This window comes from Leptonychotes weddellii, chromosome 8 (assembly GCF_054177405.1).
Source record: "Leptonychotes weddellii isolate Sample4059 chromosome 8, ASM5417740v2, whole genome shotgun sequence".
In the NCBI taxonomy this organism is placed as follows: Eukaryota; Metazoa; Chordata; class Mammalia; order Carnivora; family Phocidae; genus Leptonychotes; species Leptonychotes weddellii.
Genome location: NC_138376.1, coordinates 24,024,580 through 24,042,224, shown reverse-complemented (window position 1 = coordinate 24,042,224; position 17,645 = coordinate 24,024,580). Strand labels below are relative to the sequence as shown.

Genomic DNA, 17,645 nt, shown 5'->3' with positions numbered 1-17,645 from the left:
AGAAGTATTCCAATAAGAGAAAAAAATGTCAGGAGTTGCCAAAAAGGAGGAGAAGTAAAGTTGATCAAACACCTTGGTGAAGAAGAGAGGAAGTATATGAATAATTTGAAAGCACGCTAAAGTTCTTACCTGGTTAGAGGGAAGATCGGTAACTTCTTTTTAAAGACGATGAAGGAAAGGAAACTTAAAAAACAGAAATATTGAAATAAATAAAATATTAGAAACAAGTTCAAGTATGTCAATAATCACAATAAATAGAGCTGGGATGGGGCAAAGATAGTGCTGTGTGCTCACCAGACCACTACATCTTCCTGAACACACAGCTAAAATACATTTTTCCGGCCCTGTTGTACTCAGGCAGGGTCATTGTTTAATTCCTGTGGATGGAAAGTGGGTAGAAATGGCATGTGGTTTCTGGTCCAAAGCTGTAAGATCTTCTTAAGATCCTTCCGCAGGCTCTCTCTTGTCTGCAAGGCTGGAAGCATAGTTCTTTTCAGTTGCAGTGGTGCTCACTTAGGGAGCGTACTACTAACCCGGGTCTCCTGGTCCGACCCTTGAAAAGGCTACTTTAACTCAGGTCAGGATGGAACCGAGGAATCTGTATTTTTTTAAGTTTAATTAATTAATTAATTTCTTAAGAAAGAGAGAGAGAATCTCCAGCAGGCTCTGCACTCAGCATGACTCAAGGCTTGATCTCGTGACCCTGAGATCATGACCGGAGCCAAAATCAAGTCAGATGCTTAACCGACTGAGCCACCCAGGTGCCCCAGGAATCTGTATTTTTAACAAACTCCCCGGGTGATTCTTCTGTGTAGCCAGGTTTAAAACCATCGATTCAGATGATGTCTTAGTTCCCTTCCAAGCTGAAAATCATTTATTTCATGATCTTTCAGAAGTTGCTTTCAGATATTTGGTTAGACTTTTCCTTATCTGGAGAGATGGTTAGCTTTATATATGTTTTTCATATTGGACTAAATTCTGCCCATGGCTCCCATTGGCTGAGCCCAACCAGAAGCCAGAGGGAAGGGAGATACAATCCACATGGGTTAGCCTGCAAGCAGCATGGAGAAGGGTGCCCAGGGGGCCTGGAGGGACAAATGGATATTATCCAGCACCCTCTGTGCTCCTTAGAACAGTCCGCTAAGGCTCCTTACAGTTCTTCCTTACTCTAAACATCTCTGACAATCACACATTTTTTCTCACACAATGAAATAAAGTAATATTTTCCAAAGCGATCTAAAGATTTAAAGGATTTTAATTCTACTGTGTACCCACGATCTCCTTTTTAAAGTTTCTCAGTACAGTTTATATTATTATTTGGCTCCAAATTTGTCTGTAGAAACTTACAGGGAGACTGGGATTCTCTACACCACAGATCAAAATAGAGGCTTCTCTATTTTGGTTCTCTGATGGCCTTTTCTCTCCCTTCAGGGGATCTCTTCTTGGAGTTTGTAGTAATGGTTGATTTAAGCCCCTGACACCTCCCACACAGAAACCTCCTTTTGACTCTCCTGTGGACCAGGCCTCCCTGGTACAATGAAGGCCCAGTGCATTCTTCCACCTTCCACCTAGGCTCCTTACTACTTTACCCAGCAACAGCTACGTAAACTCAGATGATGTCTCTGGTTGGCTGAATACAGCTGGGGTCTTCCCCATCCCTAGAGTCCTTCCTCTTTCCTTTACCTCCTGCGGCGGGCGGCCCCACACCCAGAATTACTTGGTTAAAGCACCAGGGCAATGGTCCTCAGTGGGGGGCTTGTCCTGGGACTCCACACCTTGATGAGACTCCTGAGCCCCCACGAAACTGGGGCCATCAAGGGTGAGTGCGGAGGGGGATCGGGTGAGGAGAGGAGATTTAGTGTTACACGAGAGACAGTATAGAACATAGATTGTTCTCCTTCTCTGGTTAATGGGCAACTTCCTTTACCAAGAGAGCCCCAATCTCTCTCACGTCTATCACGTCCATTGCGGACCTAAAATATACAGATGCAGCCCAGGCCAGCCATGCGGGCTACAGGTTCAAACTCTTTTAGGTTCAGGTGCCTCCTCAATTCCTTCCTTCTTTCTGAGACCCAAACCTCCATCCTGCTGCTGCCCAGCACAGTGATTTCTCTGCCACTTCCTGGCTTGGAGTGTGCCCATTCAAGTCCAGTTTTATTGCAGTATTTACCACCATGTGGATAGTTAACTGTTTATCTGTCTTTAGCCTGCTCTAGACATGAGCTTCTTGTGTGAGGGATCTATAGCTGGTTCATCTGTATTTCCCTGGGGCCTGGCGTCATGCTGGGCATATAGTAGTCCCTTAACGGCTGTTGAACATATAATTTCATAGAATTCTAAAGATCACTTACCAATTAAAGTCTAACCCAAATTTCAAAAAAAAAATGAGCCTCAGTTATGAAAAGACACAAGTTTGATCATAATCTGAGGTGAAAGAGTTGCAGCATAAACTTGACTTGAACTTCGGGCTCCTTTTCCAGTGCTTTCTGCCATACCTCAGGCTGCCTTTCCTATCTGCTTGGTCTTTGTCACAGATCTTAATGCTTACTTCTGTCAGCCGTCACCTATCCTCCCCTCACGCCCACCTACACTGCGTCTCTGTGCCCCAGGCTCCACTTATGCTCCCATCCTTAATAATCTTCCCTCATCCCAGCCCCTCATACCACTCATCTCACACACAGGACCTCATAGCACAGCTAGAGCTGCTGATCATGGCTACCACTTAACTTTGGGGATCCCAAGCATGATTTTAGGAAGCCTCTCTTCTTCCCGACCTGGTATACCAGACTGCACTCGTGTCTCTGTTCCTGCCAGTGTGTTGGGCCTGTGCCTGTTTCCCTCTGTCCTCTCCCTTCTACCCCCCAGCAACCCTTCCACTGTCCAAGGACCAGCTCAACAAGTCAACTCCGTCCCCACGGAGAACCCAGGATGGGGCACAGGCTCAGAGATTCAATATATCACATGCTTTCGATGAGATTGATACATTTTCTTTTCTGTCCCTGACCCTGAACTCACCCAATACAGCTGATCACATGGGCTCCTATGGACCAGCCTTCTACCAAACCTACGGTGCCTCGGGTCAGTTTGCCCATGAATTTGATGGGGAACAGCTGTTCTCCGTGGAACTGAAGAAGAGGGAGGCCGTGTGGCGTTTGCCTGAGTTTGGCAACTTCGCCCACTTTGACCCACAGAATGGGCTGGCCAGCATCGCAGTGATCAAAGCCCATCTGGATGTCTTGGTGGAACGCTCCAACCGCACCAGAGCCACCAACGGTACCCTCCTCTCCTTGCTCCCTCCCCTCCCCTGTGTTAGGCAGGAGGGACCCAGAGCAGCTTCTTCCCACCTCACAGGCCTCCATCTACTCTGGCACACCTTTCTCTCAGCCCCTGTGACCATTGTATTCAGCCCCTTTCTTTTCCAGGAGGCTCTAGATCTTCCCAGACCCCTTCAGCACCCTCTTCCTCCTCTTCCCTCTTGAGGACTGGCCCTTCCACTTGGATGCCCCGTCACAGACCTGTCAGATACAGGAGCCCCTGGTGCCCCCACTCCCCCTCTCAGCCTCTTCTCCCTCTGCCCCCCTCCGCCCCCCTCCACCTGTTAGGTCCCAGAGCATCCCCTGCCTGCAAATGGCTAAATAGAAGGAAACGTCCCACAATCCCAGTCCTAATCAGGCCCAACTGCAGGGATGAGCCTTTGGGCTTCAGGGCCTCATTCTTCCTAGTGCCTCCGAGGGTGACTGTACTCCCCAAGTTTCGAGTGGAGCTGGGCCAGCCCAACATTCTCATCTGCATTGTGGACAACATCTTCCCTCCTGTGATCAATATCACCTGGCTGCGCAACGGTCAAATAATCAGCGAGGGGGTGGCCCAGACCAGCTTCTATTCCCAGCCTGACCATCTGTTCCGCAAGTTCTGCTACCTGACCTTCGTGCCCTCTGCAGACGACATGTATGACTGCAAGGTGGAGCACTGGGGTCTGGATGAGCCGCTCCTCAGGCACTGGGGTAGGAGCCCCTCCCCAGCTCACTCTCCACAGACCCATGTTTCCTTTCATTGGACCCCCCTGACCCTTCTTCTCTCCCCCAAGAGCCCCAGGTGCCTATCCCAGTGCCAGACACCACCGAGACTCTGATCTGTGCCCTCGGCCTGGCTCTCGGCCTGGTGGGCTTCCTTGTGGGCACCATCCTCATCATCAGAGGCACATGCTTGTCCAGAGCCCGCAGGTACGGAGGCCCCAGGTGTCTGAGGGCAGGAGAGTGGGTGGCTCTGAAGAGGATGGGGTGGAGGATCATTCTTTGGGGAGCACTGGGGTCAGGGAGGGGTGACATAGACAAGTAGCAGGCAGAGAATAGAAGAGCAGAGGTGATGAGGGGGTGAGGTTTTGGGAAGGTGGGCGATCAGAGACAGGATCCTAGCAATGTGAGCTTGAACAACCTTGTTCATATGCTTTTTACCACTTTAGGTAATGAACCTTCTAAGAAAGAAAGATTGTGGGAGACGCTCTATGGATTCATTGCAAGTCTCTGTCAGCCCTTGCATACTCAGTGCCTCAGTCTACTAAGTATATCCCTACTGCGGGGACTTTGGATGGGATCAAACCCTGTGCTATAGGTCTCCTCTCTTAGACCTGGTACTCATCGCAGGACTTGTGGGGCAGCAACTAGCTCCCCTTCTCACCCCCAACACACACACACACCCCTTTCTTGCTCTAACCAAAGCTCTGGCTAGCAGCAGTAAATGGTGTTTGTACTGTATCCTTCCTACCAGGTCCTGGCCAGTTCTCCCAGGGTGTGAGGGATGCTAGGAACCTAGAAGAGGGGATTCCAGGTGATGGCCATTGAGCAGGACTATTTCATACTGGGGACTGGCAGCCATCCTCAGGCCAATTCAGCTATGTCTTGTTCCATTTGAGCTATCCATTGTGTGTTAGTTGTGAATGGGCCATTTCACAAGGACTTCATGAAATTTACTTACTGAATTCAGATTTGCCCCCAAAGGAGTTTTCAAGAGAGGAAACGTTCATGGGAATTCCGCTCTTGTCCAGATTTACTTTGTAATGAAGAAGCCATATGTATCCAGCCATGATTTACAGTGTCATCTCCTTTTTCTACATCCCCTAGAGTCCCAGGCATGACAAAGAGAGGTCCAAGGCTTGGATAAGAGGGTTACTTCCTGAGACACCTGGGTGGCTCAGTAGGTCAAGCATCTGCCTTTGGCTCGGGTCATGATCCCGGGGTCCTGGGATCGAGTCCCGTATTGGGCTCCTTGCTTCACGGGGAGCCTGCTTCTCCCTCTACCTGCCTCTTCCCCTGCTTGTGCATTCTCTCTCTCTCTGACAAATAAAATTAAAAAAAAAATCTCTTAAAAAAAAAAAGAGGATTACTTCCTTAACCTGGGGTCAATCATATCAGTAGAAGACCTGGTCACAGTTTTAGAGAGAGTTCAGGTGGGTATCTCTTAGTGGTTTTCAAACTGAAATGTACATGAGAATCACTTGGGAGCCTTTAAAAAAAGTACAGGCTTCACCCAGATCTACTGAATTAGAACCTTGGGGGGTGGGGAGAGTGGTAGCAGTCTGCAATTTTTAACAAGCTCCAGATGATGCTGATGCAGCCATCCTGGACTTAGACTGTGGTCTGATAACTGGGATGCACTGACAGAGCCTGATGCTATTGGAAGGAGGGGGATCCCTGAGGTTGGAAGTGGTCCAGGAAGGGTTTCTGGAGAACCTGGGTCTTTTAGGCATAAAAGCTGAGGAAGATACAAGTAAGTAGGGACAAAATGGGATTTGGCACTATGAGAATTTGGTCCTAGAGAAGAAAGAAACCAAGAGATCATAAGACACTGTGGATTTCCCAAGGGAGAATAAGTTGAAAGAATGGCCAGAGGACCCTGTTGGAAGTGGGGGAGGATTGTCCTAGTCAAGGCTTTTGTTTGCCAGTAACAGAAACCCTCTTAAGATGATCACAGATATAAGGAGAGGATATTTACAATAAAGACATAGGAGTGGTGCCCTGAACCCAAGGGTGGGTTTTAGCCAAGCCTTACAGGGAACAGAATTCAGAACTGAAAAGCCAGTAGAATCCAGAGCAGCTTTCTTGCTCTCTCTCTGGGCCATATGGCCTGTGTTGTCCCTTTGCATGTTAGCCACATTAACCATATTATTCTGCCTCTGAGGACTATCCTTTTCAGCTAACACATCCACCTGTAGCTCCTGATTTTGTGCATCACCTCAGCTCTACCCACCCACCAACACTATTTCCCAATCACAATTTTAAATTCTTGGAAAAACAAATGAATGCCCAAACTTGGGGCAGGTGTCCATCCCAGTCTGATGTACTGTGACCAGAGGCACAAGATCCACAGTACAAACCCCTCTGAGGAGAGGGGTTGGATCATTCTCGGAGAAAGAAGAATGGGTTGGTTCTCAGAAGACACCTGAAGTTATGTTTGTCCCCAGTATGCCCTGATCTCTGCTGATCTTTTGCTTAAAAGTTAACTTGATCATCCTTGGAAAAGATCCTTCTCTGATCTCTGTCCCAATGTTTAATAAGGTCATTAAAAATGTTTTCTTTTGACCAGAAGTGTGTTTTTTCCACTATGCATATATTACACAGAAGTCACTGGAACTTCTAGGAACAATTCAAAATATTTTAGATTTATGTATCTACCTTCAAAATCACATTTTTCTTCTGGTTTCAAGTAAGCAGTCTCCCATTTAAAAAAATTGTCCTACTATATTCTTTTTTTTTTTTAAGTTTATTTAAATTTTTAGTTAACATACAATGCCATATTGGTTTCTGGAATAGAATTCAGTGATTCATCACTTACATACAACACCCCGTGCTCATCACAAATGCCCTCCTTAATACTCATCACCCATCTAGTCCATCCCCCATGCACCTCCCTCCATCAACCCTGTTTGTTTTCTATCATTAAGAGTCACTTATGCGGGCACCTGGGTGGCTCAGTTGGTTAAGCGTCTGCCTTGTGTTGTTAATTTTAGCCATTCTGACAGGTGTGAGGTGGTATCTCATCATGGTTTTGATTTGTATTCCCCTGATGATGAGTGATGTTGAGTATCTTTTCATGTATCTATTAGTCATTTGGGTGTCTTTGGAAAAGTGTCTATTCATGTCTTCTGCCCATTTCTTAACTGGGTTCTTTATTTTTTGGGTGTTGAGTTTGGTAAATTCTTTATAGATTTTGGATACTAACCCTTTATCAGATACGTTGTTCGCAAATATCTTCTCCCATTTTGCAGGCTGCCTTTTAGTTTTGTTGATTGTTTCCTTTGCTGTGCAGAAGCTTTTTATCTTGATGAAGTCCCATTAGTTCATTTTTGCTTTTGTTTCCCTTGCTTCCAGTGACTTGTCTAATAAGTTGCTATGGCCGAGGTTGGTTGAAGAGGTTGTTGCTGCCTGTGTTCTCCTCTAGGATTTTGCTGGTTTCCTGTCTCACATTTAGGTCTTTCAACCACTTTGAGTCTACTTTTGTGTATAGTGTAAGAAAGTGGTTCAGTTTCATTCTTCCACAGGTTGCTGTCCACTTTTCCCAACACCGTTTGTTGAAGAGACTGTGTTTTTTTCCATTGGATTTTCTTTCCTTCTTTGTCGAAGATTAGTTGACCATATAGTTGAGGGTCCATTTCTGGGTTCTTTATTCTGTTCCATTGATCTATGTGTCTGTTTTTGTGCCAGTACCATACTGTCTTGATGATTACAGCTTTGTAATAGAGCTTGAAATCCGGATTCATGATGCCTCCAGTTTTGTTTTTCTTTTTCAGAATTGCTTTGGCTAGGGGCGCCTGGGTGGCTCAGTTGGTTAAGCGACTGCCTTTGGCTCAGGTCATGATCCCGGAGTCCCAGGATCGAGTCCCGCATCGGGCTCCCTGCTCAGCAGGGAGTCTGCTTCTCCCTCTGACCCTCCCCACTCTTGTGCTCTCTCTCTTTCATTCTCTCTCTCAAATAAATAAATAAAATCTTTAAAAAAAAAGAAGAATTGCTTTGGCTATTAGGGGTCTTTTGTGGTTCCATACAAATTTTAGGATTGTTTGTTCCAGCTCTGTGAAGAATGCTGGTGATCCTCCTATATCCTTGATCTGATCCCTTTCTGTGTCTTTTAGAATAGACATTCAATAGGTATTTTCTGTATTTTCAAATGCTCCCTCTTTGCAGGGTTCTGTCTACAGATGATGAGCATATCATATCTCTCATATATCAAGAACATCAAATTTCCTCTTTGTCCTATAACCCAGCCTCCCCACTGCTGCAAGTTCCTCCAGTCACTGTCTCTGAAAGTGTATTCTGCATGGGCTGTCTCCAGATCCCTTTTGCTGATCCTCTCTCTCTCTCTTTCTTTTTCCCCCCACAACACCCTGTTCATGCTGTGTGTCATAGAGTACACATACATTGTATCTTCTAACCCAAATCCCATTTGGTAGATACTAATATCATTCCATTTTTAAATAAGAGGAAACTGAGGCTTGAACAAATTCAGTAACTTGTTCAAGGCAGCACAACTGTAAGTGTCAAAGTAGGGAATAGAATTCAGGTCTGACTCCAAAGCCCATGCCCTTTGTGTTTTAACAGGTTTAATACAGATCAATGACCCACTGCATGGACCAGGAGGAAGCAGAACAGACATGGACATCCTCAGAATTTTCAGAAAACTAAGAGCTGAATGCAATTATTCATTTTGACTTCCTAATATTAAGAATGTCTATGTAGTGGGGCGCCTGGGTGGCTCAGTTGGTTGGGCGACTGCCTTCGGCTCAGGTCGTGATCCTGGAGTCCCTGGATCGAGTCCCGCATCGGGCTCCCTGCTCGGCGGGGAGTCTGCTTCTCCCTCTGACCCTCCCCCCTCTCATGTGCTCTCTCTCATTCTCTCTCTCTCAAATAAATAAATAAAATCTTTAAAAAAAAAAAAAAAAAAGAATGTCTATGTAGTGTTCCAAGGGAAGCTTGAGAAAATACTCATAGCTCTAATTTATGTTTAATGAAACAGGCCCATTGTGGTCAAGTGAATTGCTGTTCCTTTGATTCATTTATGCATCAATCCATCCAATCAGATATGAATGAGCCCCTCTTGTTGCTTTAGGCAGGGGATTGGGGGCAAGAGTGAAAAAGCCAGACATAGCCTCTATCTCCAAAAGCTTATCCTTAGTGAAGGAAACATATAAACCACCAGCAAAAAGGATGTTTAATGAGAAATATGAGGCCTGCACATTGTGATGAGTTCTATGAAGAAAAGTAAACAGAATGAAGGATCTGATAAAGAGTGCCTGAAGGAGAGGGCTGGAGTCCTAATTTAGGAGGTGACAGGGAAACCGAGATGTTATTTATGAAGACCCACAGGCAGAGATCTGAGGAATGAGTGATTCAGTAAGAAAGAAGCACGATGGTCCTAAGGGCAGAACAAACTCCTGAGCTCGCAGGAGGAGAGTTTAGTAATGTTACTATAGCCAGAGCTTTGTTTCTTCTCTTTCACATGGCTGCAGTTTTGTTCTTTATAACTAAATGCATTATTCACCTGTTTTTTTTTTAATTTTTACCTTTTGAGCCCCTTCACTCATTTCTCCCCCACCCACCCCCCCAACAACCACCAATCTGTTCCCTGTATTTATGAATTTGTGGGGTTTTTTTTTAGATTCCATATATAAATGAAATCATATGGTATTTGTCTTTCTCTGACTTATTTCACTTCACATAATACCCCAGAGATCCATCCACATTGTCGCAAATGGCAAGATTTCAATCTTTTTTTACAGCTAAGTAATTTTCCATTGTATATGTACCACAATTTATTGTTCCATTCACCCATCAATGGACACGCAGGTGTTTTCCATTGCTTTGCTATTATCAACAGTGCTCAATGAACATGGGGGTGCACATATCTTTTTGAATGAGTGTTTTCATTTTCCTCAGATGGTACGGAATAATTTTAATTTTTAACAAAGTTATGCCATACACATAGTTTGTTGATTTATTTATTTATTTTGCAAGTTCTTCCTATCTCCAGCTGTTGAGACAGTATTTCTGAGAGCCTTGGTTACCTCTAGTGGTGAAACCAGAGCCAGCAATTAAGCAGCCAAACCCCTACAGTCATTGAACACCGGACCGGCTCTCTTTTAAGCACGTTCTTTGTTGTCCTCATGTGGAAGTTGTAGATGTCTAGTTAGTTTGCTTATCCGTCGCCTTCCCCAAGCTGCATCTACAACCACCATGCTGTCTGCAGTTCCTACAATGGCTGTATCTCTCCGGGACAGGCCATGCCAGGAGTCAGCCCTGACCAGCTGCCCGTTTTGGAGAACCGTGTTTTCTCAATCACAGAGCGCTCTCTTTTTAGGCCACCAACTGCACAGATTTCTTCATTTTAAATGGGTTGGGGGAGGTCTTTCTAAATCCCAAAAATCTAGTGGTCTTTCACTTAGTGTCAGTACATGAGGTGGCGTTTTTGGTGCCAGAGGGTTTTTTTTTTTTAAGATTTTATTTATTTATTTATTTGAGAGAGAGAGAGAGAAAGAACAGAGGGAGCGGGAGAGAGAAGCAGGCTCCCTGCTGAGCAGGGAGCCCGATGTGGGACTCGATCCTAGGACCCCGGGATCATGACCTGAGCTGAAGGCAGCAACTAACCGACTGAGCCACCCAGGCGCCCCGGTGCCAGAGGTTTAAAGGGAGTTGACAGACTAAGGTCAAGATGTGCTGGTCTTGAAAGTGAAGCGTCTTCATTATTTCCTGCTACAACAGTCCTCTCTGGAAGCCGCATAATGACACTAGTGTTTGGAACTCCTTGGAATCCTTGTTCTAGGTCAGCATTTGGTGATGCTACCTTTAATTTTTTGGGAACCCTTGTTTGCTGACCAATACGTTCACTGTATTCCATTTTATACTGAATTCGACCGATTTCTGCAGTGTCAGCCGCAGAGGGAGAAGGAAATGCTGCCCCAACTCCCTAGGCGGGTCCCGCTACGGCTCTCTCTGCTCTCTGCTTCTGTGCTTCATATCCAATCCTTTAGCTTGCCTCAGTGTGCCTGTGCTGGATCTTGTGCCCCCGGGTCTGCTGGAGGGTCCCTGGCAAGGCCGCTGCCTACCTGCTCCCCGGGAGTGTGGGTGGGCGCTCTCAGAGGCCGTTGGCCAACTGCGCAGAGGTGCCTGGGCCATAAATCATACACATACTTTAAACAGTCAAATAGTTCTACGAGGTTTCCCAAAAACGTCCAGTCTCCAGCCCTCTCTCCAACTATGCCCCCCCCAAGAGGTGATAACTTTCAGCTGTTTTGAACCAATTCTGTTGGTATTACCTCCTGTCTCTATATTACATGTTTGTGTTGCTACATCTTTTTTTTTTTTTGTAAAGATTTTATTTATTTATTTGGCAGAGAGAGACACAGCGAGAGAGGGAACACAAGCAGGGGGAGTGGGAGAGGGAGAAGCAGGCTTCTCGTGGAGCAGGGAGCCCGATGCGGGGCTCGATCCCAGGACCCTGGGATCATGACCTGAGCTGAAGGCAGACGCTTAACGACTGAGCCACCCAGGCGCCCCTGTGTTGCTACATCTTGATTTTTCAGCCTTAGGCTTTCTCTCTTTACCTCCCACTGTGGAAGACAAGGATTTTCATCCTCATACTACACGTGTGCCCTCTTCCCAGGGCCTCATCCTTTGGTACAGTTATATTGTCGCTCTGGCTAGGTCTGTGTTTATATTCTTGTGACCACGTGAAAGACATTAATAGACAAACCATAGAGTAAGCCACACTCTTCCTTCCCTAGACAACTTTTGTTTTCCCTGGAGTGAATAATTGTCCTGTTTCTCGTTGCTTGGCTTTGTTTGTGCTTATTATTAATGAATCACAAATTTCCTTACAATACAATTAGCCCATTTTATTGTCAGATCAAATTCTCCCAGCACCTTCTGTCTGCTCTATTCTTCACTAGCTGGCCTCAGTGACACAGCTGTCATCCGGGATCACCCCTCACTGACCTTGTCAGGATTTACCTGTCCTCTGTGTGGCCACTTCTGTTTCTTAAATCCAGTAATTACCCTTTTGTGGTCTAATGCCTTATTTTAGACAGGTACATCCTCTTTTAGCTTCCTGAGAAAGAGTGCATGCGAGGCAAAATTTTTATGCTTTTCGTGTCAGAAAATGTATTTTTTTCTACTCTTACACTTGAATGAGAGCAGTTGGGAATACAATTCAAGATTCAAAATCATTTCTATCAGAATTTTGAGGTCATTTCCCCATAGTCTGTTAGCTTCTGGTGTTATTATTGAGAAGCCAAAAGATATTCAGAGTCCCGAAACTTGCGTGTGATCTGTTGTTTTTTTCTCCCGAAGCTTTTAGAATATTTTCTTTTTCTCTTCCTCCAGCTTTAAATTCCTATGGGTCCTCTATTACCTGCAGGGTGAAGAAGATCCTTCTCAAATTTTCCCTGATCTACATTTTTAACCTTATTCCTAGTAGCTCCCCTAAAAACAGTCAATGCTAAGTGACACAAAACTCTCAAGGTATGTTTACACCTCTCTGACAACCAATCAACATTTTACCTGTCCTCCCCTGAGTCCAAATTAAATGCCACCTCTGAGAAGCCTTCCTAATCCCAGGCCACAATATTTTGCCCATTCTCTCACTAGGACCTACAACATTCTGCAATGTGTCAGAGTTAGCTCTGTGTGTGTGTGTGTGTGTGTGTCTTCCTTTGCTGCTCCTCTACCACAAGGCAAGGCTTTGTCTCATCTTTCCAATACCTGTCCTATTATCTGGAACATATTGGCATTAAAACATCTGTAGAATTCTACTGAATTCCATTTTATTTACTGCAGATTCAACCTGTTCCCACTGTTCTGCAGCTGGTTTTAATAACAGTGGCTACCATTTACTGAATGTAATGTGCCAGGTCTTGTGGTAAATGCTTTTCATATATACTGGGTTTGAATCTTGGTCCACAAAATCTAGAAAATAGTGCAGAAAATGCAAGAAGTAGTACATTTTTAAAAAATAGTCTTAAATTGGACTCAAAACCAAACGTCTCCTCCATGAAACTGGCGGTAAATTCAACCTCAGTCACGACTGGGGTTTCCCTCGTTCATGGTTTTTCAAAGGCGCTGACACAGCACCGGGGCATTAGACAAGCCCCTGTCTTCCTGCATCTGTCCAGACTGGCTACCTCTAGGACACCTGGGTCTTAGCCTGCATAGATAGTCCTTTCAGAGTGGAAGCTTGGCTGTTCTGCATCAGGCAGGGGGCAGGGGAATTTTGGGTGAGGAGTGAGTCCCAGTGCTTGGGAATGGGACTGCACAAATGCATTACATGGACACCCTTCCTTTTCCCCAGAGGCCTCCCTACCTGCTTTGGGTGCTGCAAGGGAACAGTGCTCTCTTAGGGACCCACCGACCATTGTGCCTTCCACAGTTTGGGAGAATCTCCTCTCTGCCTTGCTTTACTGTCTCTCAAAGGCATTCCTCTCTCTCTCTCCCTAGTATAATGTCTAGGACAGCTGGCATAATGTCAAGTGTGCTTCAGGCTTTGGGAAATTCAAAGCTGGAAGAGGGAAGGTCTTGGAGGTGACACCTGCCATTTGCCTTATATCACAAACCTAAGTACAGAGAAAAAAAAAGAAAAGAAAAGAAAAGCAGTGTTCTGCCACCATGTATTATTTCTTTCTCATAATCAACTTGCAAGGTTAGAGTTATTATACCCATTTTACAGAGGAGGAAACTGGGGTTGAAATTATACAACTTACCCCAAGGTCAGACATCTAGAAGGTGGCTGGGAAGGTCTGTGTGACACTGGAGCCCAAATTCCTTCTACTGCACCATCACTACTCAGGAGCTAAATGGAAGCTAGCCTGTAATTAAAATTTTTCTGCTGTTATTAACACTATTGCTTTTATTATGATTATTATCTTTCATTTATTGGGCACTGCCAATGTGCCAAGCACTAGTCTGAACACCTTACGTTTGTCAGATCCATTAGTCTGCACACTCAGCATGAAGTCCACCTGGTGTTTCTTAAACTATTCCATGAAACTCAAGTATTCCAAAGAATGCTAATAACGGAATTAAATAATATAATAAAATAAAAATAAAATAAAATACCTGAATAAAAAAATAAATAAATACAAGTAATATTTTTCTTCTAAAATACACTTTAGGAGGGCCTGGGTGTCTCAGTGTTTAGGCGGCTGACTCTTGGTTTTGGCTCAGGTCATGATCGCAGGGTCCTGGGATCGGGCCCCAAGTCAGTCTGAGGATTCTCTCTCTCTCCCTCTCCTTCTGCCCCTCACCCCGCTCATGTGTGCACTCTCTCTCTAAAATAAATAAATAAATCTTAAAAAAAAGTAAAAATAAAATATACTTTAATATGTATAAGGAAATGTCAAACATGTAGTCTTTATTATATAGTCATCAGCCTTTTAAGACTGATATGTCATTTTTTGTCATAAAGAAAGATTGGTAACGTATCTAGTAAGAGTGGAATAGTTGAAAAAGCTATGGCACTTCCACACAATTACTCTGAAGCTATTGGCAGAATGAGGAAGATTTCTTTGCTGGTGTGGAGGGATCTCTAGGAAGTCATGGAGAATGCAAGATACAAAGGAATTATATATAGTATGTACTACCTTTGAGGTAAGAAAGAGGGGAGATATATATTTGCAAAAAGCCATACTGGAAGGATAAACCAGAAATTGATAAAAATGGGGTCGGGGTGGAGAATAGAATTGAAGGAATGGGTTTGAGAACACAGGGATAAAAATGAATATCGACTTTAGAAACATATAAATGTTCTGCAATTTTTATAAAAATTAAACAAAAAAACCCCTAAAATTTAAAACAAGCAGAAACAACTAAACTACACAGAGAAGAGAATTTAACTAATATTAGAAGACAGTACTATATGTTCTTAGTGGAATATATTCTAAAGACAAAAGGAACTACCAAAAACCTTAAATGTCATTCAGTAGTTTCATTGTTAATAGTAATATTGTATTATTATTTTGAAACTGTTATGTATATTATAGGATAAAACAAATCAGTAATTATTGATGTAATTAGGAACCAAGTTTTGTTTTTCGTATTTTTTTTTAGGAACCAAGACTTTTAATGTACAAAAAGAAATTAAAAAGTGGCTGAATTAAAACACTAATATTAGGGCACCTGGGTGGCTCAGTTGGTTAAGCATCTGCCTTTGGCTCAGGTCATGATCTCAGAGTCCTGGGATCAAGCCCTACGTCGGGCTCTCTGTTCAGCAGGAAGTCTGCTTCTCCCTCTCCCTCTGTGCTCTCTCTCTCAAATAAATAAAATCTTTTTAAAAAGTTAAAAAAAACCACTAAAATTAAATTTGAATTAGAAATGAATTTTTGGGGTACCTGGGTGGCTCAGTCGGTTGGGTGTCTGCCTTCGGCTCAAGTCATGATTCCAGGATCTTGGGAAGGAGCCCCGAGTTGGGCTCCCTGCTCAGCGGGGAGTCTGCTTCTTTCTCTCCCTCTGCCCCTCCCCCGGCTCATGTGCTTTCTCTGTCAAATTAGAAAAAAATGTCAATTTTAATTAATGATTTATAAGTATATATATCTCCTAGTTCCAGTGGCTGAAAGAACTGAAAGCAACGGTACCTCAGTAGCAAGGAACATCCCAAGTGCACAGATTGTGGTTTCTAAATGCCCAATAAAAGGAAATGGAGCTTTTTAGAGAAGTGACTGATTTCAGGTCTGGGTTAGGGAAAATACAGAGCAAACTTGTTTCAGCAAACAAGGAAGTGTTCTAAGGCTAATAGGGGCATGTCAAAAGAAAAGGGCAGCCAGCTTGAAGGGGGCTCCCATTGGCCAAATTGGGCAATTTGAGCATCAAAAAATGACTATAATCAATTTAAACACGTCGAGTGTATAAAAACCAATGAGTCCCTAAAAATAACCAGATAGAGATAAAACAAACAAGCAGCAACAACAACAAAACTTTTCTGCCATCACTGGATGTGATATTCTAATTCCTGACATGGAAAATTGGTACTTAAAGAAAACAAGAATATATCGTGACTTTTCAGAAGGAACTATGGTTCCATTGATGAGAAAATTTCTCCCTTTTACATGACTGCCAGCCAATAAATGTAGAAGAAATAATAGAATTAGAAAATCAGTGTTTTGCGACTCTAATATGATCATTGGTTCAGGGGAGGCGTCACTGATGTTAAAACCATTAGGAGAGGGGCGCCTGGATGATCCAGTCGGTTAAGCATCTGACTCTTGGTTTCAGCTCAGGTCATGATCTCAGGGTAGAGAGATCAAGTCCTGTGTGTCAGGCTTACGCTGAGTGTGGACACTGCTTAAGATGCTCTCTCTCCCTCTCCTTCTGCCCCTCCCGACTCTTGTTTGTGCTCTCTCTCTATCTAAAACAACAACAACAACAACAACAACAAAGCATTAGGAGAACAGTTGAGGGGGAAACAACGAGTCACATCCCGGCCAAGTATCATGCCCACAGGTTCTTTGCTGTTGACAAAGGGAGAAAATATCTCCACAGAAGAGAGAGACCTGGCTGTCACCATTTCAATTCAGTAATCAAACGTGGCCTCATCAATAATGGGATAACAAGACAGTAATCACATATGCCTCCTGAGGTGATGAAAAGTAAGGTACACGGCATCACCTATGAAGAACTATTGCCAAAAATCTTTCAACTGAATATAATCGAGTCTTAGGCCAAAGTTCTAGTCTACAGAAAATATATTGGATAGAGGAATAAGTCAAATGAAAACCATGAGGAAAGGATCATACACATTCGGAATGTGAAATATTCTACAAGACAACTGTCCTGGTCTCTTTAAAAAGACAATGTAAAAAAGGATGGGAGGTAGAGGGGTATTTGAAGAGACCTAAGAGACACTACGGTCAGATTTAGTGGGTGATTCTTGGCCACATATTTAGGGAAAAACTAATATAAATACATTTTGGAGGGAAATAGGCAAATTTGAATATGGACTGGGTAATCAACGATATTAGAAAATTATTTTCAGTTTTGTTCAGTATGATTATGGTACTGTGATTATGTAGCAAGACATCTTTATGCTAAAGCATTTAGAGATGAAATGCCATGAGGAATTTATTTTGAAATGGATTCAGATACCCATACAAACATACATAATTGAAACAAATATGACAAAATCTTGACAGACGTTGAATCTAGGTTGCTCAAGTATTCTTTGTAACTTTCCCAGCTTTTCTGTATGTTTAGAATTTTCATAATAAAAAGTATATGTGTGTGTGTGTTTGTAATCCTATGCCATATTTGAAAATAGAAAATTAAATGAGAGGTAACTGGATTCCTGAACCCATGAGTTAATGTATGTCACCTATTGAATAACTACTCCTCTGGAATAGGTATTTTATAAATTTAAATAATTTTAATATGTTGATCTTTGGATTTAACTAAAATGAAATAAGCACAGTGTAATGCCTTTAATTTTCTGTTCCATTACATGGTTATTAAATTTGCACATAAAATTGATCATTTCTTCTAGCAACTTTTTCATTTGTGGGTTCAAAGCACAGTCTCATTTTATCTCGGAGTACTATAATTGCTTCATCAACATTTTGTCCTTTAAAAAAACATGTTCTGTGGTCAGAAGTTACTAAACGTTATCTATAGTCATGT

The 17,645-nt window shown here is 43.4% G+C and overlaps 1 protein-coding gene and 1 pseudogene across 2 annotated transcripts; one reads left to right on the top strand and one right to left on the bottom strand.

The window, feature by feature from the left end:
* The first annotated feature begins 1,666 nt into the window (after positions 1–1,666).
* Positions 1,667–9,026, top strand: LOC102734456 (HLA class II histocompatibility antigen, DO alpha chain). Of its 2 annotated transcripts, none has more exons than XM_081827977.1 (5): positions 1,667–1,819; positions 3,025–3,273; positions 3,723–4,004; positions 4,088–4,223; positions 8,592–9,026. In XM_081827977.1, the coding sequence occupies exons 1-5, from the start codon at positions 1,738–1,740 to the stop codon at positions 8,608–8,610; spliced, it is 768 nt and encodes a 255-aa protein (XP_081684103.1). In that variant the 5' UTR covers positions 1,667–1,737; the 3' UTR covers positions 8,611–9,026. The 2 variants fall into 2 exon arrangements, with proteins under 2 accessions (XP_081684103.1, XP_006750357.1); XM_006750294.3 differs by lacking the exon at positions 8,592–9,026 and adding an exon at positions 4,463–6,578.
* A 594-nt stretch (positions 9,027–9,620) lies between these two features.
* LOC102734752 (mitochondrial fission factor pseudogene) lies at positions 9,621–13,396 on the bottom strand (annotated as a pseudogene).
* Between the last annotated feature and the right edge of the window lie 4,249 nt (positions 13,397–17,645).